The 27,543-nt window shown below is 39.6% G+C and overlaps 1 protein-coding gene across 1 annotated transcript in view; it reads left to right on the top strand.

Annotated features, from left to right (window-relative positions):
• The window catches only part of LOC122766696 (pyruvate carboxylase, mitochondrial-like), a 329,387-nt gene that overhangs the window by 47,389 nt on the left and 254,455 nt on the right, over nt 1-27,543 (top strand). The window contains exon 10 of the mRNA XM_044021770.1: nt 21,764-21,882. Within this exon, the coding sequence (XP_043877705.1) occupies nt 21,764-21,882 (119 nt within the window). The remainder of the gene's footprint in view (nt 1-21,763; nt 21,883-27,543) is intronic.

Here is a 27,543-nt window from a genome sequence, read left to right as displayed (position 1 = left end):
TCTGAGGTCTCATCAGCAACAATTAAGGTCACTGGGGAGGGCATGATATTTTTATATCGTTCATATATCTGAAAACATTGATCTTTACAGGCCCGTAAAATGAAGACTTGGGGAAAATCCATGATTGTGTTTTACACACAACTCTAGAATTGTGTGATTGGTCTGGAATTGCAGAACTAGTGATGGAGACACACTTTATCCGGGTTCAATATAATCCTGATTTGTCAACACTATCATGTGACCTGAAGAAAATAAATGGCGTCAGATTGAATGCATAATAAGGAACCGTGTGCACATTTGATATTCTCATTGGGCGCTGTGCTGTCCCCTGCAGGTCTGGTCCTCTCTGGCACCACAATTATGTTAGAGCAGAAGTTATGAGAGAGAAAGAGCAACCTGATGTGCTTGTGTAAGTTTCCTGAGGTAAAAAAAACTAACACTTACTCATCACAGTTTCACAACAGGAGCCAAGTTGAAGCCCCAACACAGCAACGTGTATAATGTCCTTACTGTCCTGAATTCAGGGTTCAGGGGAGAAGTTGCAGGATCTTTTCTGGCTGCCGTTGCAGAGGCTGTGTGTGCAACCCAAAATGTCTTTTAATCATGTAGGGGAGAGAGGCGGTGATTGACTTAAACCCGGGGTCTGTCACCAAATCAGTCACAAATAAGCCTCAAGTCGTCCGTCTTGTCACCGGAAGTAGCTATATTTGACCCCAGGTGGTATAATATGAAGCAGGATTAATGGAAAGTCTCACAATATTTCGATAAGAGTTGCTCATTTAAATGAAAGTGCCATACCATCACCGTGGCTTAAATGAATCACCACCCAGCTACCATAGCTATACTGGTGCAGGGCTTGAACTGGGTCGGTGCCGTACATAGTACCTGCACTTCTTAATTTTACTCTACATGCACACTTGGTTGAGCTTATTTCTTATAACTTATAGCTTATAACAGTGTATTTTTTTATATATATATTTTTTTCTGAAACTTTATTTCAAATAGTCCACCAACATTGAGGTAGCAAATCACTTACAAACAAAAACCCCTGCACCATTGACCAACAAAAACTGACCTACATTTTGCAGTGTTTTCTTTCTTGTTTACACAATGTGCACAGTCTCATGGTGTGCGTGTATGATACAAGTAATTGTTGTTTTACATTTAAGATTACACAGTGTCGGCACTAATGTCCGAGACACATTGCATTATTATGTTATTATTTGGATTCTCAGCTGAATCAGTACAGTTTACTCATGGAGAGGAGAATACAAATACACATTAAACATTAAACCTGAATATACCTGAGGAGGAAGATGAAAAGCACATCTTTGTGTGTAATAAGTACTGTATACACATTGTAAACTTGCCCATGCAGGCGGATCTATGCATCGTTTAAATAAGCCAAAAAAATTGGTTATTTAGATCAGGTTTTGTTGGTCAATGGTGCAGTGGTTTTTGTTGTGATTTTCTACCTCTGTCAATGTGGACTGTTTTAAATAAAATATATATTTGAAAAAAAATAGAGTGCAGCTTAATAAAAGTGTTGGTACTTGAAAGACTAAAATCAAAATGAAGTGCTGGCACTGTGCACTGGATGGTACTGGCCCACTTCAAGCCCTACGCCAGCATAAGTTTCTATGGTAACTCGGCGGTGATTCATATAAGCCATGGTGATGGAATGGCACTTTCATTTAAATGAGCCAGTCTTATCGAAATAAGTGAGACTTTACATTAATCCTGCTTCATGTTATACCACCTGGTCCTTACTCTGCTGTTTTCCCTCATCTGGGGTCAAATACTTGAGGCTTAGTTGTGACTGAGAGATGGTGCTAGTTACAATGTATTGCTCTCAATACATCTCATTGTGTGATTTCCACTTTTGTCGTGTTTTTTGTTTTTTTTGGGTTTTCGCTTTTGAACTGGAGTTAATTTCTTAACCTAGAGTTTGAGTCAGAGCTTATTGCGAAAACCAAAATGAAGTTGTACATCTGGATTTCTATAGCGTTAGATTTTGATGTTTAATATTTTGCCTAATGCAAGTACACTTTAACAACATTTAAGGTATATTAGTACGATTATGTTCTCTTCAAAATGTTGCTTTAGTTTAATTTAAGGCTTGGATGTGATGTTCATATGTTATATACTGTATATATTTCCTAACAGATCACATGGGTTTTTCTGTTTGCTGCCTCTTTGGTTTATGTAGGTTTTATGCAAGTTTTACTGACGGGCTTTATTGTATTGTGCATCATGTCTTTGCTGTCAGCTACTGTATATGTAAGTGCAGTAATTCCTCTTGCATAGATGGTCAACAACAGCATTTGTGTACACACACAAACTGACACAATGCATAGTATATATGGTGCTCATTAAAGCACACCTAAAGGACCTAGACTATTAAAAGGTGTACTGAACCATATCACAACACCTTTGTTCTTTATTCTGTGCAACCTAAGTGTGATATTAAAATTGACAAAGCTTTTTATGGCTGATTATTAACAGGAGTGTGTGTGTGTATTGGCTGTTTGGATTTAAGATGAGCACATAAGGCTTTTGGGGGGAACAAAATGCCTCAGACAGCAAAGTCAGCCATCTGAGACTGTCTTACTGGAAAACAAATGTGGAAAGATGGAGCGAGGGAGGTATAGAGCAGAGCACAGACAGTAAAGCATGAAGTATGAACAGAGAAATAAGGAGGATGCAAGGAAGGAGAAAAGAGACAAACCTGCTGTTAATGCTGAGCATACAGAGAAAAAGAGAGGCAGTCAAAAGGAAGTGAGGGAGCGAGAAAAAGAGGGGAGGTATTGATTCTTTCTACCAGCTTTCAAGCCAACTGTGCTTTTCTGAAATTAGAGACAAGAGAAAGGTGGAAGAATGCAGTAGAAGATGGAGGAGAACATGGCGAGAGAGCAGGAAGGAAGCTTTTGCTGTAATGACAATAAAAGAACAGTTAAAAGTGCATTCTGATTAATAATGAATTATCTACTTGGTGCAAAAGCTTGATAACTGGTCACAAACTGGATGGCAGAGCACTTTAGAAAATGGTCTTTATTTAGATTTCAACGGGAAATAAATGACACTGCTAATTTACACTGGCTGAATAACGTATGAAAAAACATCAGTTGCCCAGCGATGGCATACAAACATGTCCTGGTGTGTGATTTGAAACACAACAGCATCAGTGTCCTGTCCCATGATGACTCTCACTTACACAGGTATCGATTCACTTGTGGGACAAGCTCGGCTGCCAGTACAATGGGAGAAGCTCCCACCGTTCTCCAGTCACACCTCTTTGTACAGAAAGGTGAACAGCCCTGTGTTCAACAGGCTAGACAAAAGTATTATTTAGTGATAACAATAAGGACACCAATAATCTGATCAAGAAGGGTGGTTTAAGCTGATTTTCATGTCCGATCAGTGTTCATGTAATCAGTTGTTTTAGATCATGATTTTGTAATTTGGTTTAATCCTTTGTCGGCCCTATGTGAACTAATTTCTACTTACCAAAATGGATAGAAACATTGGTGGGAGTGGGAGAAGATTTGGTCTGGAGATGACAGTTTTCTTTTGAGAGACCTTAAGATTTTCCTGATTGAACTCGATGTTGCACAGCATTTGTTTACAATACAGAAAAGAAGTGAATCTTCTTCTTTTGCTAATAGAATATTTCTCAGGCTGCATCTCAATCTCATTTGAGGTTTAGTATGAGTCTGGAAAGGGTGTACTCCCTTCCCACTTTCAAGAGGCGTGACCAACATAAGTTGAAAATGGTCCCGTACGCAAATGGATAGACCTACAATGATCAGGGTGATGGAAACTGATTTCTAGGAGCAATGACTATATAGTAATGGCACATAACGACTTTTTCCCTGTGGGCTCTGTGGAGTGGAAGCTTAAAATGGAAGCAAAAGCCAAATTGAAAGACAACAGCTCCTGCCATGTTGGATGTGGGGTGTACAGAAGCTGCTAGACGTCACTTCCCTGTCGTCATTGGGTTAATCCTGCCTCTGTCTTGCCAGGGGTTTGTGATTGGTTTCCTTTTTTAGTTGATTCTGGCCAAATGTCTGAAAAAGCTTTTAAAACCAGGAGAAGTCCTCACAGAAATAATGATATCCAAAATCTAAGACCATGTTTTGTCTCATGTCACAATATAGATATAATATCCATATACTGCACAGCTCCAAAAACTGATCCTTGGTTTCTCTTTGATGAAGTATTATACATGTGTGGGGATTCCTATACTGAAGGCATTTATATGGCACCAACTAGGGCTATCTATAATCCCATTTGAATTCCATTTCTTATTATTTTTAATATTTAAATGTTTAATAAAAATTTTAATACATTTTTACTTTATGTGGTTGTTTTTCGTTCTGTCGACTAGGCCATGCAGGGACACTGGTGGACTGCAGGTGCCTCGCTACAGCGTTAATATAATTAGCCGCGTTGTCCGTGGTGATGGAGAGCACTGACTGATGTTCTGCTCTCCCGAGTTTGTCGCCGATGCACCTGGCAACGTTGTCGTCCGTGGGGCTTGTCTGCGCTTCGGTCGTTTTCAGAATTATATCTTTCGGCTCCCATTCCTCGTCTATGAAATGTGTGGTGACTGTCACATATGTCTCCGTGGCAACTCTGTCGATGATGGTCGCGCGGCTAAGAACCGCGTCCCTTGGGTCAAGCTCTTAAATGAAGTCTTTGAAACCAGACCGCTGCGAGATGTTAATCGGTCTCATGTCTTTGCAAATACTGCGTACCAGTTTGTCTGTAATAGCATTCTGACGAGCAGCTGTAAACTGCATGTGTAGGGAGGCAAAACTACAGAATTCTTGCCTGCTCTGACTTAAAAAGTGGTGAACTCCGTAGGTGTTTTATCGCGTTCAGCCATTTCTGACTCAACGTGAGATTGTGATTCAGTAAACGTTACTGTTCTGCGAGGGTCGTACGTGAGTAATGCGTTTTATTTTTCACACGTAAAGAGGCGCTACCATCGCCACGTTTTTAACACATGTTCTAAAAGAAATACGCATTTGAATAGTAATTACAGCTTTCGATTATCGTTGTTTTTTTAATATTTGAATTATATTCGACTCCCGAAAATCGTTCCAACAGCCCTACAGCAAACCCTGTATTGCTGGTGATAAAGCCATTTTTGTTTGTGTTGTTTAGGGTGGCTGCTGTCTACTGTGGTCAATTTTTAATTAAAGAGTAATCAACTTCTGCCAAAAACCTGTCGGTCCCCGTCTGCTGACAGGTGTCCCTGGCTACTTTTGGCAGAATCTTATAAATTGCACTTACAGTCCTAATGAAATCATTAGTGTCACATCGGGGTGTCGATTCCCTCGTCAGGCCTCATTTTGCAAAACTGATGGGTTTGCATTTGAATGTGACTTGTTTAGTATGCTAATGATGTACAGTATATCCAAATCGCTTCACTGTATTGCTCAACTGTCCTGCTTTTCTGCCAACTCTGCCCCCGGAGGAGTGAAACGAAAAACACAAGGAACACATTTTCTCAACAAATCTGATGTTGGCAGCAGAATCGTAGCCATAATGTGCAGGAAATGGAAACTCTCTGATGAGGAGAGGTGGAAGAAAGACAATTAGCCTATAGTTAAACAGTATTTTATAACAGTTTACTGGTCTCTGTTTCCTCCCACACAATGTGACTATTTTCCTACTGTTGGCCATTTTTGTTGCGGCAAGACAGATGCAGCAAGACAGTGGTACTCTGTTCTACACTTACTATTGAAGTCAGGGAAGGAGACGACTTTTCTTTCTTTCATCCCCACCCCCATTTCACGAGAAGACAGCAAGAGCTAACAAAATGGGTGACATGCATACACATTCATCCTCTCTACAGACCCACTGGCATCTGCACTTTTCCCTTTTCTTTTTTAAATCATATCTTCACACCTCCTTCCCCTGTTTACTTATACTTACTCTCCAGTCTGCCATCTTTTTTCACTTTAGTATTTCTCTGACATTTCACATTTGTCCTTTTTTTAATCATCTTCTCTTTCTCACATTCAGCCTCCTGTTTGTCATTGCTTTTCCCTTCTTTGCCTTCTATAATGTGTCCTTTCTTTGCAATTCTGTCTGTGTCAGTCTGTCTCACCGTCTGTGACAGGTGTCTGCGTCTGCACACAAATACACAATGTGTTATTATTTACATACAAATATCCTCTTAGTTCTCTGTTTTGTTGATACACTTCAAGTTTTATTTCTGTACAGAGCTGAAGCTTTGCTGCCTTCTTCTGGAACAAGTTAATTGAACTGTAAATGAGATAAGATAAGATAATCCTTTATTCGTCCCACATGGGGAAATTTGCAGTGTTACAGCAGCCAACAATCACAAATGGGTAGAAGGTAGAAATAAGGAAAGGAAATAAAGACTATTATATACTATCAAACATGTGCAAGAAGCAAAATAAAAGCAAGATAAATGACCATAGCTTCACTATAAACAGTATATCCAAGTAAAGAGTGTGTGGATAATCAATTAACAAATTACAAGCAAACATGTATCAAGATTCCCACTGGTCCTTGACATCCTTGAAAGTATGTGAATATGACAAAAGAAAATGTCAAGGCGATTGAGAGTTTTAGAAAATTGCCCTAAATAGACATGGGGCAGTGGAAATTTATGGGCACTGTACACCCACTCTTAGCGATGAGATTCCACGCAGAACAATGAGCAAGTCAATTTAAGCAGAGACCAAATAATTTGATGCCTGGAGAATGCAAATTCCAACATCTCTGGCTGACCGAAGAAAATGACAAAGTCTGGCTTTCCCAAAATCCCAAGCACAATCGCTTGGCCAGATACAGAGTGTGCTGCAAATCAATAAAAGTGGACACCGTGGGCGAAGCGGCTTTTGCCCTCCCATCTTAAGCTGTCTCAGCACATTCTGTCTTTGAATTTGAAGGATTTGGTCCTGGAAAGACCTTGAAAATTTGTGTTTGGTCTATTACTTCTTTGTTGCTTCTTGGCAATAAATCTTATTCAATTGGAGAGCCTGTTCTCCCATTCTACGGTGGCTGACAGGGATATTGCACTGCAACGACCCAAAACACGAGCTGCATATTCACAAACGCTGCGGATTCCCAAAACGCCGGTAAGTCCTAAAAATCCAGCAAGTCTCATAACATTTGCGTTTGCCCTTCTCTGCCGGAAGCAGACTCAAAAACGGAAGCGATCGGGTCTGTGGGAGCTCTCGTGTTCATGCAGATATATGACCTGCCGTTACGATGCTCGGGGACTACTTAATTGTTACTTTAATAAAAGAACTTTATTAAGAGGTTTTCCTCCAGTTATTATGATCAGTCTTTCAATTTGGCAGTAGTTCTCTCTAGGCATAGAAAAGTATGCTTTTATTACATCTCAAAGTTGATAATAATAATTTCATATTAAGAGAGGGAATATGACTTTTAATTAGAATATTTTTCGAATTGCTGTACAATTACATTGTACATTACAACTGGTTTACAGTACATAATCATATATCAATGTATACAGTACTTTGTGCAGATGCTTATGTTCAATTAATAGGTCTCTGACACATAACTGCAATGAGATGTGCTTTGAAACGTGTAGATACGGTGATCTGAGTGTTTTATTTTGAAAACTTAAAAATCAGCTTGACGGCAGACTTTTACTGTAAATCCCTTAGTAATTCAGGTGTTAAAAGGTAGTTTGACTACAGAGAAACGAGTGTTGGATAGCTTGACGACAGTCCGATAACCTCCTAATAAAGGTCTTTTAATAAAGTAACAATTAAGTAGAGCATCGTAACGGCTTTTTGAGTCAGCTTCTGTTGTCTTTTCTGTCGGCCGAGAGGGGCAAATGTTTTGTGACTTGCTGGCGTTTTGTGACTTGCTGGAGTTTTAGAACTTGCTGGTGTTTTGGGACTTACCGATGTTTGTGGAAATCGCAGCGTTTGTGAATATGCAGCTCGTTTCTCCTCCTGTATGTGTTTTGGGTCGCTGCAGTACGTTTGCCTCTGTCGGCCACTGTACCAAATGGTGCCACATTTGTATCAACAAAATTATATATATTAAAGAAAAGGTCCCTCATTGACAATTCTTTCATTTTGATATCTGAAAAAGAAAAAAATGATGCTGCGATGGAAATCTATTGGTTAAAAAAGAGTAACCATTCACAAAACTACAACTGTTTGGTTTTCAGCTCCTGTATAAAATGGGCTTTACATGTTTTGAAGGGAGTTACATTTATATGTAACTGTGAATATCCACCCTGGTCTCTTTTGGTCATGAAAATACATTTGACTTCAGGCTGAGTGTATAACATAATATAGGTCTAAATATCATTGGCTCTTCAAGGTACTTGGATTTATACCTGTTGTTGTGTGCCTATAGTTGTATAAGTAATTTAAGCATTTCAATTCATACTGTACACATACAGGATGCATTATGCTCACAAGTGAGTTACATAAAAATATTCTTATGGAAATCTGTAAACACAATGGATTGAGTTCAGTTGCTCACATATATCACACATGCATAATAAGGAATAAGCACACTCACAAAGTCGTTTTTCTTTCTGATGTTTTTTTTTTATTTGCCACTCTTGTCATCTTTCCTTCCCCTGTTTCTCCTCCTCTCTCTCCATCTCCAGTTGCTCAGTGCCTCCGGCTGTGTCAAACGCTGCAGTGTGGGTGTTGCCACACGGGCCACAGCCAAATGTCTTCTGTTAAACATATTCACACTCCAAACAGTGCACAGACACATGCACACAACGGCAGTTACATAAAATAGAAAACCCATTTCTGCCTCGACTACCTTGTGGAAGAAAAACAGGGGGAGAGGAGTGAGATGGGAGGAGGAGGAGGAGGAGGAGGACGAAGATGTGGTGAAAGCACAGGAGGAAGGAAATGGCTTTTAATCTCATTTTATGTCTAAGTCACTAATTGTGGTTCTCCCCTGGGAATAAATGTAAATGTGTTAGTGTGTCTGTAATTCAGTGGGCACACCTCTCTGCATGGTGGAACAATAATAGGTTGTTGACATTGCGTGTTTTAGTGTGTGTGTGCCTGCGTGCACGCGTGTGTGGCGGCCTCTGTCCAGCTGTGTCTGTTGTGTGATGCTGTTTGATCATTAGGCAGCTGTATTCACTCTTTCTCATTGTATCAGAGACAACAAGCTCATTATACTTCCATTAACTTCTGACGGAGCGAAGGGTGAATGAAAAAAGGCAAAGTGGAGGTGAATGGAATCTCAGACAGATTTGTCAAAAAAAAAAAAAGAGAAGTAATGCCTGATATTAAGGGAGATTTGGGAAGAGGGATGAGTTGCATTGAATGAGAGGTTAGACCAGATAGAAAAAAAGATGGATGAAAGATCAGGGAAAAGCAGTGGGGAAAGTGAGCGAGTCGTCAAAAAAGTACTAGACTATAAGTAAGATGTGAAAGGAGGGATATGAGAGAAGTGGGTGCAGTCAGATGAAGGGGTTACAGGAGGCTATAAGATAAGACACTTCTGACATTTTGATTAGCAGTGTATTGTGTGAGTGTTTGAATTCAATTCACAACACACTCAACACATAATGGTGGATATACATTTTTTTTTTTCATGAAGTCTTCAACGCTTTGACAAAAATCTGAATTAATTCCCAAATGTGAAATTGTGTTACCTAGCAATGAGAAAGGTGTTTATTATTTTTTAGCTGTAGAACTCCATTATCAATGACATTTCATTAAAGGCCATCAAAAGATTTCTGCAGAATATGGAGCGAGAGAGACAGAAATAAAACCCCAAACTGCACAACATATAGGAAACACAGGGGAAGACAGGTAAATGGTACGAGGCCAAGGAGGTAAAATAAATATAGAGTTTTATTTTATGGTGTCATAAAATGTGACAGACTGGGTTGTGTTGCTGTCAGTGAATCAGCTGGCAGAAACATTCTCTGAACTGTGTGCTGTTATTTTGGGATGAGTCTTTTTTTCCCCCCTTCCTCCCACTGTCCCTTCAGTACATATAAAGTTATGGCTGCACTTTGCACTTGTGAGACTTCTTTTTTCTAAAATTAATTGATAGTAAACATCAGTTTTTATGAGCCCACAATGCTGCGTCCACGCATGGACCGTAAATTCCTGTTAGGCGTCTTCTGTGGTTGTATTGATTTAAAATCTGCCCGTATTGCCTTTCCCTCTTTCCCTCTATTTCCTGTTCATTCTCTTGCGTGTGCACTTTATGGTAGCACTGCTTTCACACTAAGTCCCATTACGCTGCCAGCTGATGGCACCACCACTTCCATTCAGTTCACATAATCTGTCAGTAATGTGAGAAAAATTGACAGATTGATTTTTTTTCCTTTCCTTTTTTTTAACACCCACATCATCATTGATGTTATGTCACGACTGTGAAATCACATTGGAAGCCACAACTACAGAATTGATGGCTTTGTTTGTCACACAAATAACATCATGATTGCGTAGAAATAATGAAGATGGAGCACCACATCATTGTTTATTGCAAATCTTCCTCGGTGCATTTAACATTAACACACTTTTTGTCCGATGCTCAGTGTAAGGGATAGTTTACTCTTTAGCTTCTTTTTTTTTTTCAAGAAAAGGTTGACTTACTTAAATGTATTTATTTATTTATTTATTCATGTATTCTACATTAAGCTAATCACCATCTCAGGTAAAGGTCATGTGGACACAGATGGATGGGGATGAGTCAGATAACCCCGCCCCATATAACAAGATGTGCTACCAAAAGCCCACCCTGTCTACATGTTTTGTTTATTTGATATTTTGTACAGTTCCCAGTAGCGAAGTGTGCAAGGTTGTGGGTTCAAGTCCTGGCTATGCTAATCTACATGCTCCTGGTGGCTGTGTCGGCAACGTGTGACTGGGTATGAAAGATGAATCCGCTGTATGAATGTGTGAGTGAATGGGTGTGGCAACAACTGTAGTGTAAAGCCGCTTTGAGTGGTCATCAAGACAAGAAAAGTGCCAAATACAGACCATTTCCCTTATCTTGGATGTATATGACCACAGTAAGTGCAGACGGGAGGCTTTTTTTCAGATGTAAACACGTGTATATAAGTTTCTAGTAAAGCTATTAGTTAATCCAAGTGCAAATTAAATGTATTAAAATTATACATGTTTCTTCTGCCTCTCTCTCTGGTGAAACACCAACTACTGCATTCAAATTTTGCCATTGGCTCTTTTACTCTATGCTTGCGTCACTGGTACACTGTTTCATCACACCTAATCAGTGCAAGGCTCGTCACCCAGACTCCTCCCATTTTTAATTTTTTTTTTTTAAATACATGAATAGAATTTTTATGCTAACATGTAGAAACATGACATGGCAGTTTTATATATATGTACACTTGTATGTTACTTGATTTTTGTTCCCTTTCCTGAGCTGGTGTGTGGAGCTTAAAAAAAAAAGCGAGGCGCGCTGCATGGACCCAGCCCAGGGTGGGAACCTGTCCTCCCCATTTTTTTAATGCAGGAGCTCCAACTCAGTAGATGACACCTAGTCAGATTTCATGACCACACTATGCCCCCTGCACTGTCTCCCTCCTCTTCCTCACTCACCTCTCAGTCCACTTCTCAGCATCAGGCAGAGTTGGCTGCAGAAGAGGGGGTTTCGTTACTCTGTAACATGTTAAAAAGGCCTTTGTTTCTTCAAACTCTTGGCTGTAGTTAAGTGATGAGTCATATGCTCTGAGTAGATTATGTGACCCTTCCTTGCATCATTCTTACACATTTTTAGTCATGATTCATCTCAGGCCACTTACTAATGCTCTCTCCAGGTTTTTCTTGCTGTAGATTTACCGTCTTTGATTTTGCTCAGCCTCGTAGTTGTGTTTCGTTCAGTCTTTTTGCTGCATCGTCTCCTCATACTGTCTTTTGGTAAATATTTTAGTTAGAATCAAACTTATTTTCAGAGGGCTCGACAACTTTGAAGGCAGAGGGAAAGTAGTGTGTTGAAAGTGGAGCAGAGAAAAGTGAAAGTGGCACATATGGAGAGATGGCAGTTGGGGAAATAAGGTTTTTTGAGTTTTAGTCAAACACAAAATTAAAAGGAGGATGTGAGGTCAGTGAACAGAGGGATGTACTGAATAATCATGCACTTTTACACAGGAGGATTCACTTTATACTGGTGAAATGACTTAGCTTCTCGGGAAAGACCAGTTTTTGACCCTCTGCATTGGTATTCGTCCAGGGCTTTAAAGTGACCTTGAGAATAACATCAAGTCTCCACTGTAGTCTCACATAGCCAGACCTGTCTTCTACAATGCTGTGTCAGCGCTGCAGTCTGGCTGCACCCATTATCATTCTGCCAGTAGGGAGGAAAAAAAAACAAAAGCTTGATTGTATTTCTTCAATCCAACCACGAGAGTCAGTGGTGGCGTCAGGGTGAAACCAATATACCAGTGAAAAATAGACCCCGTTCAGACCTAGGATTAACATCTATCCTGAGAGCAGATCAGTACAGGCACTCCCAGTGTGTCCTCAATATGTGCTCAAATCTAATCAAAGAAACTGCAGTTGGAGGTGGTCATGAGCGCAATCTGTCTCTCAAAGCAGATCAGAGACCCACCTCCTGATGTCATCCGATCCACAGCAGTTTGTTTTCTCTTTTAAACTAATCAGCGCTGTGTTAGTGTATTTACATCCACTGCCACAATATTAACACTGATGATATGATTTAAACCCTTCATGTTACAGCATCAAAAGTTGAACTTCGATTCACTTGAGCTTCTTTGGGCTGTTTAACAGTCGTGACGTCAGAGTGTGTGTTTGAATACAGGGTGGCACCAGTTCTTTTTTTGTCATCCAGGTTAAACAACCAGCAAATATCAACTATGAAAAATTTACTTCACAATCCATCATTTCTGTCAGGGAAGAACAAACCAATTTCCAAAAGCGAGATAAGTTTAACCCGAGTGCATAGAAAATAAAACAAACAGAAAATTCCAATAACTTCAATAATTATAATAATTAGAGGCACCTTATCTTGCACTCCATCTTAATCTAATTTGGCTATACCAGTGAAATGTGAGGAAGAGGAGGATGATGACAAGAGAGCAAATTATCTTACTGGGAATAAGTCTGCCTCCTCACTCTTGTCCATTTTATTTATTGTTATGAACCAGCACGGAGGAGATCATGTTTGAATATTATAACACCACACATTTTCATGCTTCTTTTTTTCACGCGATGACTCGACATGTTCTATGTCCTCTGCGTGTGCAAAATGAAACAGAAATTGTGGAAAAACAGATTTTGGAGAGAGAGGAGGGGGTGACCTGAAATTGAATTAACAGAGGCAGAAATTATAGGAGTGAGAATATGGACGGGCACGAGTCAGAGAGAAAGAAACGAGTGATGGATTTACATCTTCAAGAAAAGCTGGAATGGAGGGATGAATACATGAATGGGCAAACAGTTGAAGGGATTCCACTCAAGCTCCTTTTCCATTACAGCTGGGATGAATATGAACGTGCTGGGGCATATGAGACTGTGTGTGTAGGTTTGTGCGTGGGCGCACAAAAGCTTGTGCTCATTACAGCCTAATCATGAGTTTTTTGCCTCACGTACATAAGGCATGGATGTGATACACGCATGTCATGTTTGTGCCCATGTATTTTAATTGTACATGTACATGTTTGGGTGGGTGAGCACCACTGCTTTTTGTAGCAGAAAGATTAAAGTGGTGGCACCACTACAATGGAGCTGATCTATCTATATATATATATATATATATATATATATATGTGTGTGTGTGTGTGTGTGACATTTTCAGTTATATCAGCAACAAATCGGTTGAGTTGTTTGTGTGCCTGAAAGGGAATTGGATCAGATTACAGAAATTCCTGGCACCAGATTAACTTCAATCCCCACATGGGGGGATGGGGGGATGAATGAAAGAGAGAGCTGCAGGAAAGAAGCAGCCATGATGTTTATAGAAGAGTGTAAAATGAAATGTATTGTAGGATTTTTGGTTATGTAATAACTGCCCGTGTAATGTGATTGTGTGCCTCTAAAGTTGCTGTGTGTAGCACCTTCAAATAGCTTTTCATTTTCCAGTAGCGATCCCCTTGAGTATTTCAGACAACTAATAATAAAAAAAAAAAGAATCCGTTTATAGCATCGTCGCCCCCCACTTCACGGTGCTGCTCTTGCCACATTCCATATATTTTGTGGCTGTCCTAAAGACTGCAGCACTCCTCTTATATTTCATTTTACTGAAAATTAAGATTTAACCCCCCCCCCATGTATTTATTCCAGCCCTTGGCAATGCCAGAAGCCCTGCTGAAGCATAATTACGAATCACACATCCTCATCAAAACAACTTTGTCTCCATTTTAGTCAAGAAATTAGACTAATTTGAACATGTCAAAAACACATTTCTGTTTAAATTGAAACGTGTGAGTGTGTATATGTGTATATATATATGTATATATGTATGTATGTATGTATATTTATGTATGTATGTATATTTATGTATATATGTATGTATGTATATACATATGTATATATACATATATATGTATATATATGTGTGTATATATGTATATATGATATGACCGAACATGCACTTCTTTCTTGCTAGTGCGTGTGGGTCTTTAAGAGAAAGAAATGGAAAGGGACCATAATATTCACAAAGCTTTATTTGCAGTGAATCATTGATATTGTTTCTCCTTGCAGTATCTGCATATATGTCAGTAATATCTGGCCTGCAGTAAGCTTGAGAGAATTTTCTTGTTGTTTTTCGCATGGTTTTAGTTTAGCAGTTTTGCAGGCAGTATTTTTATTTATTTTTTAGAAAGACATAGCCACAGTTATCAGCTTTCTATTTACCGTAGTTCTTTGTTTATCAACTTTGACATCAAAGACCAAAGAAACATTGGTATGCTTAGTGCCAAAGTCGAATGGATTCTTTTTTGCCCGTGTCCACAAGGAGAAACCTAAGTAAAACCAAGACTCCTCACAGAATAATCTCGCAAATCATGGCCTTAAAAAAAGGAACCAAAGCCCTCCAGGGTGACATTATTGGTTGTCACCCTCAATTTCATGATTTTTTTTTTTGTAACATGGAGCAAAGAAACCAGAAAATATTTACATTTAAGAAGCAAACAAATCTGAGAACTTGTTTTAATTATTTAGTTATAATACTCAAACTGATTTAATTGTTGCAGCTCTAAAACCTTGTATGTGGGACGGTGTAATAGTGTCGTCAATGGGAATCTTTAACCTTGTGTGTTTTTATTCTACCAACACAAAGTGAGAATAATCACAATTTGCTGAATTGAAGATGTGCATCACGTTGGTACATGGATAAAAACTACAAGAAATTCACTGTGCTTCAGCAACTTGGATGAAGTGTAGATGATGTGCCGAGCCTGCAGAAAATGTCTTCACACACACACACACACACACACACACACACACACACTTAATGCTCATGTAAACAAAAGGCAGTAAGAGCACTTTCTCAAAAATGCAAGATGAACATTTTCAGGGTTACACAAGGCAAAGTGTCCTCAGCAGCAACCGCACTGCACAGACACTTAGGAACTGTATTACACACAGGCCTTACTTGAATACATCAAGCTAAACTTTCCATGAACCACATGAAGCGCTATTTGGATGGGATTAGCTTTACATGGGTAGGTGGAGTAATGTAATTTTACCACAGGAAATGTGTAATATTAATGGCCAATGAAACTATGTGCAGACATACATATACATGGCACCGACAAAAGCTGAAAAGCGCGAAACTGTACCAGGGAGGTACAGTTTCGACAGCCCGTCTGGACAAATTAAACCTATGTTATTTATATGTAAATGGTTCTTAAATGATGTTCTTATATGCCATATCTGACAGTGATGTGATTCAAATTCAATTTCAATTTCTCAATTTCTCTCTCTGCTTATATTGTACCTAAAACCTTCAAGGTTTCCTGCAAACTACACTGCAAGTGTTCTGATAATTAAAAATTAAATATTAATATAAAAGTTTGCCCCTTCGATTCTGGGTGACTCTTTGCTGTTTGGTCTAAGAGTGTGATACATTCATTACAGGATCTTTACAATAACTGCATCTTTTGAACAATTAGTTAATAGATTTGCTTGTTCCTCAGTCCCTTTTTTATTTAGATATCAACACATTCAAAATGTTATAGCCTCACTCTTGGATTGCTTTCCTTTATATCCCCCTGCATCCTTGTTATGCCAGGATCAGATTACGCAATGTTTTTTGTCTGCCACCATGGTCACCATGTCAGATTATCAATCAAGTGGCACGGATTCTTGCTGTGTCTTGTTTGGCAGACTGACAACACTACAAGTATGACCCAGACCAATCATTGTTCACGACACTGTGTGAGTTTATAAGTCATCGGGGAGGCAGGGCAAGGAGTTGTCCTTTATGGCTACTGAAGAGTTGTGGGTGATGCTTGTGTTCTTGGGCTCAGACAATAAAGAAAACAAGAAAAAAACAGTGTGGAGCCATTCCTGGGTGTTGCGTAACAGCAGCGGCATCCCTCATCCTCCTTGCCATGTTTTTGTCTGTATTTTACGCCGCATCAGAGCTCTCTGTTACCTTATTGGTCAACGTCCAGGAGCGTGTCGTAGGAGATGTCAGACTAGGTAGGAAAACAGAAAAAAAACATGCTCAACTTAATGTTGGGGTGTTGCAGAGCATCCCAGACGGCAAATCTTTGATTTTTGTTCCACTACACATCCGGTCATCATTCCCGACATTACGACCAAATCAATTGGAAATGTTCTGACTCTATTTTCAAGTTGGCAATAGATTTAAAGTGGATTATAGGTAGGATATGCAATCTTCTCAATTTATATAACTTGACAAGTTTAGTAGGGGGAGGATCTAAAACAAATGCATTCCAGATGTAGTGTTTTAGATAATCATCTGAAGGATTTACTCATCTGTTTAGTCAAAGGCAAATGGTTGTACAATTTAATATTGGTCAAATGTCTGGTTGTCCGAAATTAGACCAGAGATTTGTGACGCATGTAAACAAGCACCTGCACATCTATTATATACTGTATGCTTTGGACGTGTCCAAAGGTCCACAAGGTGTGAATTTAAACAACTATACGTGTATTATGTTGGCCTTCTTGTTCTCTGTTGGCCCAGCAACATAAAGGATCCAATTCCCCTACATACTCTCACTGGACTAAAGAGACCACTCAGTATCTCAAACTGGAGAAAAACAGGTACTCTCTATGTGTTTTGCTGTGTTTTGCCTCTTCAACAAGTGTGTGAAATGTTTAATTTCGATGGTGCAGGTCTGGTAGGTGAGGGTGGGGAGTGGGCGGTAGATACTTCAGATCAGTTTGGATAAAGTATACTCTTTGCATATTTTGAAAACAAATGATCTTGTAATTAACGGCTTGTATAGAGCACTGTTTCTCAGTCCTAGTCCTTGAGGACCCCTGGCCTGCCTGTTTTAGATGTTGCCCTGCTCCAACACACCTGATTCAAATGGTCAGCTCTTCATCAAGCTCTGTAAAGCAGCCAAGGTTATATTATATATTATATATAAAATGTTCCAGTGTTTGTTGTACATATCAAATATGTACATACCAAAGTTAATAAAATTTAAATAAATAAATATCATTTTGCATAAAAGAGAGCTGTGAGACAAAAGCTCAGTTGTCTGGCTGAGTTTTTATTTACCAATCATTTTCCAGATTAGACATGTCGAAGGTTTATAACAGTCTTGGTTAGCTTTTTTCTGTAGACCACTCGTAAAAAATGATGAAAGATTTTTTTTCACGCTTATTATTGCCCATTTTAGTCAGTGGCTTCTTGTCAGGCAGTTGAAAATAAACAAGGACTTAAAAGTGAGTCCCTGAATAAAAATGTAGAGCTGGAAATTGGCTTTTGTTTGATTTCACATGTCACTTATTTAATAACAGTTTCCACAGTGCTTGCTAGATGGGGTTTTTGCACTTCTTTGCTAAGGATTGCACGTGTTGGAGCTTATTGAATTTGTTTGGTTTTTCCAGGCTCATAGAAGCTCACCTCTGCTGCCGAATAATAATGTCTCAAGTTAATTTCCATTGGCTTTTGCACTGTAAAACATATATATCCTCAGGGTTGGCTCTAGCAAAAGACAAAAGGACCTTAATTTGAGCATAAGAAATGGTATAGAAATAATGTTGTACTGGCAATGTATGGTCTGTCACTTGAGCTAAGCAAGAGTCACCTAAACTGTGAGGAGGTTGCTGGCTGGATAAAACTGGTCTGTGGGTCAGACTCGGCCCCAGGCCCTTATGTTGCCCCGTGTGTGGTGGAGGGTACAAATTGTATTTGGCAGCGAAGTCTACCGGTTAGGAACAAAAATTAAATCTCTGGCTGGCTGGGCAGTTTTTACCCCAGTTTGCTCCAGACTAAATGGCATCACACAGAGTTCTGCAAACCTTAGTCAGCACAAGTGTATTCTACCTTTGTTGCAGGAACCCTCCATACATTGTTTTCTAATGTGCCTGAGTCATCTTTAGTGTCTTGCTCGTCCTGGGATAATCAACCACCAGGAAATGATGATTTGAGTCTCTGGCCATGAAGGATGCAGCAGCAGCGTTTCTGGGACCTAATGTTCTGCTCCAAAACAATTATGCCTCACATTATCTTTATGTTTAAAAGGCCTCAAAAATCCATGGATTGAAGTTATGCTCAGGTTTGACCTTGGAATCAGCAACATCAGAAACTATGAAGCAACAAGCCTTTTTCCCTGTGTTCCCCTGTCTAGCTACACAACTCTGGTTGCTGTTTTTCCTGTCAAGAGTCCTTGTGTCATTTGAATTTTGACACCCTGTTGCAAGAGAGTGACAGTACCTCTTTTCTGTGTCCCCCATTTACACGAGGGCCAGTTCTAGCCAGGCATATGTTAGGGGGCAGTGAAAAATGTGAAGCTCATAAAGCATTTCTTTTCTTGGACTTAATTTCTATAATTTTACACGGGCTCGGGCTCGGGCCAGGCTCGGGCTTGCCCGGTTAATGCGGGGTTAGGGTATGCGTTTCGATTAGCACAAGAAAGATACGTGGATGCTGAGGAGGCACCGAACACACTGGGCTTTTTGATAGACTTTCCGAAGTCATTCTATGAAGCACAGCGGGAACTTCATGGAGAGTAGTATCCAACACTTATTTTTTTCTTTGCTCCAACGTCCATGTGGCCAATGTAAATGTCTAAATGAGTCATTCTTGACAAAAGGCAAAAGAGCTGTGTGCGCACGCACATTTGAATAATATCAAGCTATAAATGTGTCAATCAAATCAAAATGTACTTGTCGGGCTTGGGCCTTGTCGGGCCTAACTTTTAAGGCCCGATTACAGCTCTAGCCCACACCTCTCTTTCTCTGTCTCTCTGTTTACGTGCTTTAAACATGTGTTACTTTTTATTCAAAGAAAGTAGACACCAGTGTGCCTCCATCTTATCTGTGCTGGGATCATTTAAGCATGAAGCAAACACACTGTGGTCAGCAGTTGAGAGCTAAATGTGCATTTGTACACACTTTTGATAGTAAGTAACGTGCCCTTGTGACCTTTCCTCCATTGACTTAGCTGTCATATAAAACACTGTCTGTTACACTGGCTGCTGCTGACACTGACTGACTGACTTACTGCTGCAGAGTGAGACCAACATGGAGTGACACAATGGTGTTTGTTAGAGTTTGTGTCTGTTTAGGTTGTCCCTGTCTGTAAAGGCTGCTGCCTAGTCCAGCCTTCCACTGTTCAAATGCATTACTCACATCTTCAAGAATCTTCTGTCAGCCTCTCCCTCCAGGGGTCACCACAAGCTTGAGACCTCTGCTTTTGCAGGAATTATAGACATGCACTTTAATGTTTTGATTTTCACAAGACTGTCTGGAGCTCATTTGTGTTTGTGTGTGATGGCTCCCTTGTGTCCTGTCAGCGCGAGTGCGTGGAACCCATACATTTTAATTTGTTGAAATCTGTATGCACGTCAAGTTGCGTGTTGAGGTGTGCATTGGCCCTTTAATGAGTCTCTGTGGTAAAACCTGTGGGAAAGCACAGATGCCATGAATGAGACTAATTTCTCTCAGCAGAGAAAACACGTCTGATTATTTTTACATGACTGATGTCATAAAAGGTATACGTTCCATGTGAATACTGTGTTCTGAAAATGTAATTCTATTAGGAATGCATGGGCTTAATGAGAGATGTACATGCCATTAGTACACATGTGTTGTTTAAAAGGGGAAAATGTGTTTTTGTGCCACTCAGAAGGTTGTTGGATTTCTCTTCCAATATTTGAGGTTATATTCTTGCTGTTCAATTTGTTTTCGGTCGCTGAATTCTAATCTTTGTGTTTGGAATCATGTCGTCTGCTCTTTTTGATTGTCTTGACATTTGTTATGCTCACCAAATGTTGGAAGTCAAAACAATCCTCAAGGCACTAGGCTGGTTTAACATTTACCAATAGATTTCTTTTTTTTCTGCTTGAGTGTCCGTCTCATTTGTTCACATGGTGTTTTGCTGCTAAAATGCTAAGCACTACAAAGCGGGAGGCTATTGAAAACGTCAATTTCCATGTCTGTGTGTAATCAGTGATATGATTGGGCCTGATATGAGGAACTTTGAACAAGACTGAGATTGGTTTGATTTGGTGAAATTGTTTGGGACACCAATCATGTTTGTAAACTGAGTGTCTTGACATTATAATGATGATAATACATTTTATTTTATCTAGCATTTATATGGCATCACACTACGCATGTAGCTCCCACTGGGTTCGATAAAGTAGTGTGTAGAAAATGCTGGCATTGGTGTAGATTATATATACTTACTATCAATGTTATCTAAACATAAACATAGACACTACCTCTTCTACTAATGATTATTTTCAATAGATTCATCTGGCAATTATTTTCTTGATTAATTGAGTAATTGCTGGGTCCAGAAAATGTTGAAACGTGGGCCAGCAAAATGACGATGGTCTCAAATGTCTTGTTTTGTCCACAAACCAAAATTATTCCTTGTTTTTTAATGATTTATTTAATATGAAGCAAAGAAACCAGAGAATAATTACATTTGAGAACCTGAAAATCACAGAATTTGTTTCAATTATTATTAGAATTTGTTTCATTATTATTATCGTTATTATTTCCTTGCCAGAGCAGGTACTAAAAAAAACACCAGGTACTATCCCTAATGGAGCTGAGCTGACCCGGACTAGAACTGTATAATGGAAAAGATTGGATTTATGAATCTGTGCATTTTCTCCAGGAAATGTAATGTGTACTCATTGATAAACACTGTACCTCCAGCATATATGTTGATTGTCTCCATGTAAATTTGTCTTTCTTACACCATTTTTTACATGCTTAACTCAATTAAGCTGAGAGAAATGTTCTTACATTTAATGTAAATGACGGCAATTGAGTCTGACTGCAGTTGTAGCTGAAAGATATATGGGAAAACTGTCTTTTATATTGATGATGCTTTCAATTTATCCCTCTTGATTAATGATCTAATTATTGCATTACAGAGAAATGATGAAAGGGCTATTCTCCCTCTATTCAAATAAAACACAGTGCCTTTTCTTTACTCATTTGATGTAGTTATGATTACACAGAGAGGACAGGGTTTTTTCCTTCTTTTGTCTCCACGGCTCATTAAGATGATTGAGTGCTGCTTTTTTTCCATTGTTTATAACAACTGTTATCATCACTTGGATACATCATTAAAACAGTTTTTCCTCTTCGTGTTTTTGCTGCAGGTGGGATATGAGAACGCAGGAACCGTTGAGTTCCTGGTGGACAAACATGGCAAGCACTACTTCATCGAAGTCAACTCCCGACTCCAGGTTGAACACACAGTCACTGAAGAAATCACTGAGTAAGTAGCAGCTGTTTAAAACGGTGGGCAGCTGGGTGGCTGCAGCGGTTGTCATTAGTCGTGTGTGTGTGTTTTTTTAGAGGGATTGTCTGTCCACAAACAGATGTGCAGCGTCAAGGTTAGATAGTTCCCACTCTGAGAAGTTGCTGAAGTAGTGAGTTAATAGAGAAAAGTTTTGTTGGCAAAGTTGAGAAAAGGGTGGATGTGTTAAGTATGAGAGAAAGGTGCAGAAATTGACAAAAAAAGAGAAAGTAGACAAAATGGGGAAAGAAGGTTCGGAAAGCGATTGACAACTAAGAAATAAGGTGGAAGAGACCAGAGTTAGAACAGGTGGGATCAGTGAAGAGAGAAGCTGAAAGATGAGGTGAGAGAGAGAGAGATGGTGGGAGGCAATGGGGATAAAGGAGAGAGGCGAGAGAGAGAGGATAATGAAAAATATAAATAGCACTCTGCTCACTGATGACCTGTGAGATTTGCTCATCTGAGGCAACACAGATGGGTCTCAGAGTAAAGCACACAAGACATGAACACAAAGAAGCACACGTGTACAGGTGTATGTGGCCCACAGTCAGACCAACAACCCTTCATCTTTGTTCACCACTGATCTCGGTCTTCTTCTTTTGGCTTCTCCCTTTTGGAGATGCCACAACCATCCATGAACCTCCTCTGTGGTCTTCCTCTTTTCCTCCTGCTTAGCAGCTCTACCTTCATTCAATGTAATGTAATTCAATGTAACCTTGACTCTATTTCACAACCGTTCAACCTGAGATGTCCCACAAATACACTCATTTCTAATACTATCCACCGAAAATGTGTTTACACATAGAAAATTAAAATAATTCATTTTCGATTTCCTTTACAATTTGACAAATAAATAAATGAAGAAATTAAGCTTGTCTAATGGAAGGAGTTAATTGTAGGGCACTGTTCCCATAGTAACCAAGACTGACCATCAATTTATGTTTTGCATTTTACTGCTGTTTGGCCTCTTTCATTTTTACTATATATAGGGTTCCCACATGTTTTTTTCCCCACACCTAATTTTGAAAACTTTTTCATATCTTATCCACAATATGGAAGTTGGGTTAACCTCTTACGTTAGCCGTGTTTCCACTGAGTGGAAAGGTTTACTTTGACGGTAGCTGATTGGGTGGCAGGCTTTCCTGTTTTTCTTTGGCTTCTTGGCTCTCAATGCCCAAAGTCTATTCTCATACACAGCTTGATGTCTTGTTGAGAGGAACAGCCTCAAACTGAGCAGGACAAAAAAAGAGCTGCTGGATGTCCTCCATTGTTGTCTGTTGTGTTGCATACGATGCCCTACATTGTTGTCGCACCGGTACCATGTCATGCTACTTGGCCATCGGGCACAGCACACACCCCTCCTACCAAGTAAAGGTACTATTCTCAGTCAAAATGCACCATGATGGAAACACAGCATTTGATGAGCTAGCCCTGTATAATGGAATGTATAATGGAATATCTTTCTTCTTGACTCTTTTTTCTGCAGATTAGCATCCTTTTAGAGCTTGCTTCCTTCACGCCAAAGTGAACATAATGGATACTATGTGTATCACATAACAAATGGAGTGAATGGAGTCATATCCTATGTATTTGATATTGGATCGAACATGTGGTCTCATAAGTTTCTGTTGTAAGACTGGGCTTTCTGTGGGTCTCTTCTGTATACAATAGTAAACACTTGTCATCGTCTGTTTTGCTATTTGAGTTTAAAAAGTTGTTTCAACCCCTCAACATACTTTGTTTGAACTTCGTTTTGGACCAGAGTTAAGCTCTGTTAACTCAATATAATGTCTTCTAAATTGTTGGCGGAGCACTATACTGTACTGTAAGTACCCTACACGGGTCACTTACTCACCTGATTAGACACCTTCCAAGGACTGTGGGCATTTATAGACCCACTCTGACTGTCCTGTAAGCTGTGTTTCACCTGTTATGTAGGGACATTTTTCACCTTTATGATTTTAAAGAGTAAAGAAGGCACCTCAGCAAATTGCCAGCGTAGCTTCATTCAATGTTTATTCACCTTTAGTTCTCAAGACCTTAAAGATTTTAAAGTCTTTTTTGTCCTTGTGACATTTAATGGGGGTTGCTTCTTTGAGACAGTAATGTTTAATAATGTTTTAACAGAAGAGAGCTTGTGCATAAGACAGAACAGAAAGAACTTTTTTTTTTCTTAAACCAAGGCAGTACTGCATTGTAATATGTGGATTCATTGCATTTTACTTTAACTATTTGGCACCAGCACTCCCCGCGACCCTCATGTGGAGGATAAAGCGGTAGAAAATGAGTGAAATATTGTTGTTTATAAATACATGCAAAAAATAAAAAAAGGAGGATGAGGGACTCTGACAAAATTACCAAAAAACATAAAAAAATAAACATTTTCGTACTATTGCATACATTTAGTCGCTATAGAGCTCCAGATGTGGTTCAGTTTCTCTCAACCGCCATGTTGGTAGCATACGATGCAGCAAAAATAAACAGGAAGGGTGCTGGATTCAAGCTGTCAGAGTTCACTGCACACTTTATTGCCACAGATCGACCGATTTATAGCAAAACATTATGGAGTGAATTTATCTGATCCTAATAATGCCCCCGTTGTGTTTTTTACGAGTCTGTGAACAGCCAGAGAGGACATTATTCCAGACCTGCAGTATCCTCACATCTTCAACTTCCTGATTAACCTCCCTTCATCTTACTCCAGAGAGTCACTGAAAGTTTACAAGAGCCTGGAGGGAAACAAATTGACACAATCTGGCTTTGTGACAAACATTAAATTGTGGAGTCTACTGGCTAAAGATAGTTGTTGTCACTGGAAGTCGCGTTAGCATTACGTTAGCTTTAGCGGCTGTAATGTAAATAATTGATGTAAATCTAGTCCGAGTCCATGATTCACCAAGAGCTAACCACAAAATCAGCTGCCTCTTTTCTGGGTCTGTGGTGATCGGGTAAAATGTTCTCTGACAGTTTTGGCACAACATTTTTCCACCACCTTCACTTTTATGATGAAAAAAGCTGGCGAAAAGACAAGTTGTCAGAAATACTGCCGGATTTATGTATTGTCTAGTATATACTACATCTATAAAGGTGAACAGCGTTGTTTCCTGGCAGAGGTTGTTACCTTGGTTGTGTGACATCAGCTACTGGAGCTCTGTTAACCAAAGATGTCATGAAGTTTTTTTCCTTGAAGAACAAAAAGAGACTGGAAAGCTCACCACCACTACCCTCCCTCCATTTGTTCTTTTTGTTATCTCGCTTTCTCATATTTAGGAACTTTGCCTCTCACAGTGAAACAGCTTTTTGTACCTGCTTGCACACCGGCAGTCTTCTGTACTCCTGCCACAAAATAAAAGGATGACAGAAAGTCTTTCTCACATATGACCCGCTCCAATCCAGCCCTGAACCAGTTTGTCATATCTGCTTTGTTTCTGCAGAGAAAAAAAACATCATATGATTGAGGAAATGTGACATTTTTCAGGAATTGGGGTCATTTGAATTGGCAGGAGGGCAGTAATTACAAGAGCCTGGGTAGTGTCATACATCAAACGCCACATGTTGAAAGTTTCAGTTGTCAAAAACAACATGTGGGCAGCCACAGCCAACAAAAAAATAGTCTCTTCAACATAAAATCTGTGTGCATCCATTTAAAATAGAAGGGAATTTTACTCGTTACAAGCTCACAATTGACTATAAGTGGCAAGAGTGAACAGCATGCTGTGGTTTTATTTGAACATTATAGCCATTAGCTTTTCAGCTTCTCTGCTTCACTCGGCTGCACTCCCAATCTCTGAGGTGTATGAGCACATTCATTCTTGTTTTCATGTCTTTGAACTGACTGTGTTACTAATAGACTTGTCGGGAAGGTATTCTTTTTATACTGAGTTGTGAAACTCCTCACTGCTCATTCTCCAACTCTTCTCCCTGCATTGTCTTTCATCACCTATCTCTCTAGACTAATTTTCTTTTTTTTTATTTATCATTTACTTCCCCAGATTGCTTCTTTGCTATTCTTTGAGTCTTTGTTATTCTGTTTTCCCTTCCTTTTGTAGCACACATATCCTAACAGCTTTTTGTATGTAGCTCCACAGGAATCATTTGTGCTTATCTGAGTTGTAGACGATGTTCGTATCTGTGGGAATCCAGACCTTCGCTCTATTGTAGGTTAGGGGCTGTCCACATGAAAACGTCTTGAAGAATCTGCCAAAAAAAGAAAAAAAATGTGAAAAACTCAAAACAACACCCCTGTGTTTTCATTAGACATTCAATAAGGCAATAGGGAAAATGTCATAGTCCCACCTCTCTCTTGTGCGTGCATTTGCTGTCGCTTATCTTCTTTGTTTGGTCTGTTTGTTTTTCTTAAGTCGCCCTGTCTCTCTGTGATTGTATATATTGTAATGTATACTTATTCAAATGAATGGGTCACACGGTAGTGTAGTGGTTAGCACCCGGGTTCGAGCCCCAGTTGGAACAAGGGCCTTTCTGCATGGAGTTTGCATGTTCTCCCCGTGTGTGTGTGTGGGTTCTCACTGGGTTCTCCGGCTTCCTCCCACAGTCCAAAAACATGCAATGTGGGGATTAGGTAAATTGAACACTCTAAATTGACCGTAGGAGTGAGTGTGAGAGTGAATGGTTGTTTGTCTCTAGTTGTGTGTGGCCCTGCGATGGACTGGCGAACTGTCCAGGGTGTACCCCGCCTATCGCCCGATGTAGCTGAGATTGGCACAGCACCCCCCGCGACCCTCTGGTGGAGGATAAAGTGGTAGATGATGACTGACTTATTCAAATTAAGCTTGATTTAAAAACAGGCCTGGCATGTGAGAAGAGAAAGCAGGAAGAAAGCGGATTTTGCGTCAGTGGAATGTGAGACCACTGAATGCAAGTTGTCCCATTAATGTGGAATATAACTCTTTGGTGTTGCCGATGTTTTCGTCATATTCCTGACTGATTGGACCATCGTATCTATACTGCCCCCATGATTTTCCCCGTTTCATCTGTATGGAAGAGAGGCTCAGTCCATCTCCATCTTTTGCGTAGAGTATACATAGCCTGCTGTTGTTTGCACCCTTACACTAGCTAAAATGTAAAACATAACTATTTAATGTCAGTGTATTTAACAATATGTCAGAGTGGTCATATCACACACTTTTCTAATGTTCCTTGCATACTCCACTTGCGAGTTTGATAAAAAAAAAAAAAACATTCCTGACCAGCACAAGGTCACCTAACTCTTCCACCTCTTGCTATCTCAGACGATGTCCACACTAATATATTTTCATTTAAAAATGATTTCCCTCTAGAGAAGTCATTAAGCATCAGGAATAATCTGTCTATATCAACACATCTGAAAATTGCTATCATGGAAAGTAATTAGATGCCCTCTGGAACCAATGTGCTCAATGTAATTTTGGTGTGTGTGTTGTTTTAATTAAGTGTTACTCATTGGCATTTAATACATTCCCTTGCCCTATACTTCAACTTTAACCATTACAGAAAAAATGAACACAATCCTAAACCTAATCCTTTTCCTGACGAGCCAAAATGTCCCCACTTCGCCGCAATGTTCTCAGTGTGTGAGGTCAAACTGGTCCTTTATGAAAGTCTCCTCTCTCATTCTGTCACTAAAATCCATCCCGTCTTCCC

The sequence above is a fragment of the Solea senegalensis genome, linkage group LG3, assembly GCF_019176455.1.
Source record: "Solea senegalensis isolate Sse05_10M linkage group LG3, IFAPA_SoseM_1, whole genome shotgun sequence".
Lineage (NCBI taxonomy): Eukaryota > Metazoa > Chordata > Actinopteri > Pleuronectiformes > Soleidae > Solea > Solea senegalensis.
Note: the sequence above shows the minus strand (reverse complement) of the source record. Positions and strands in the feature narration are given on the sequence as shown.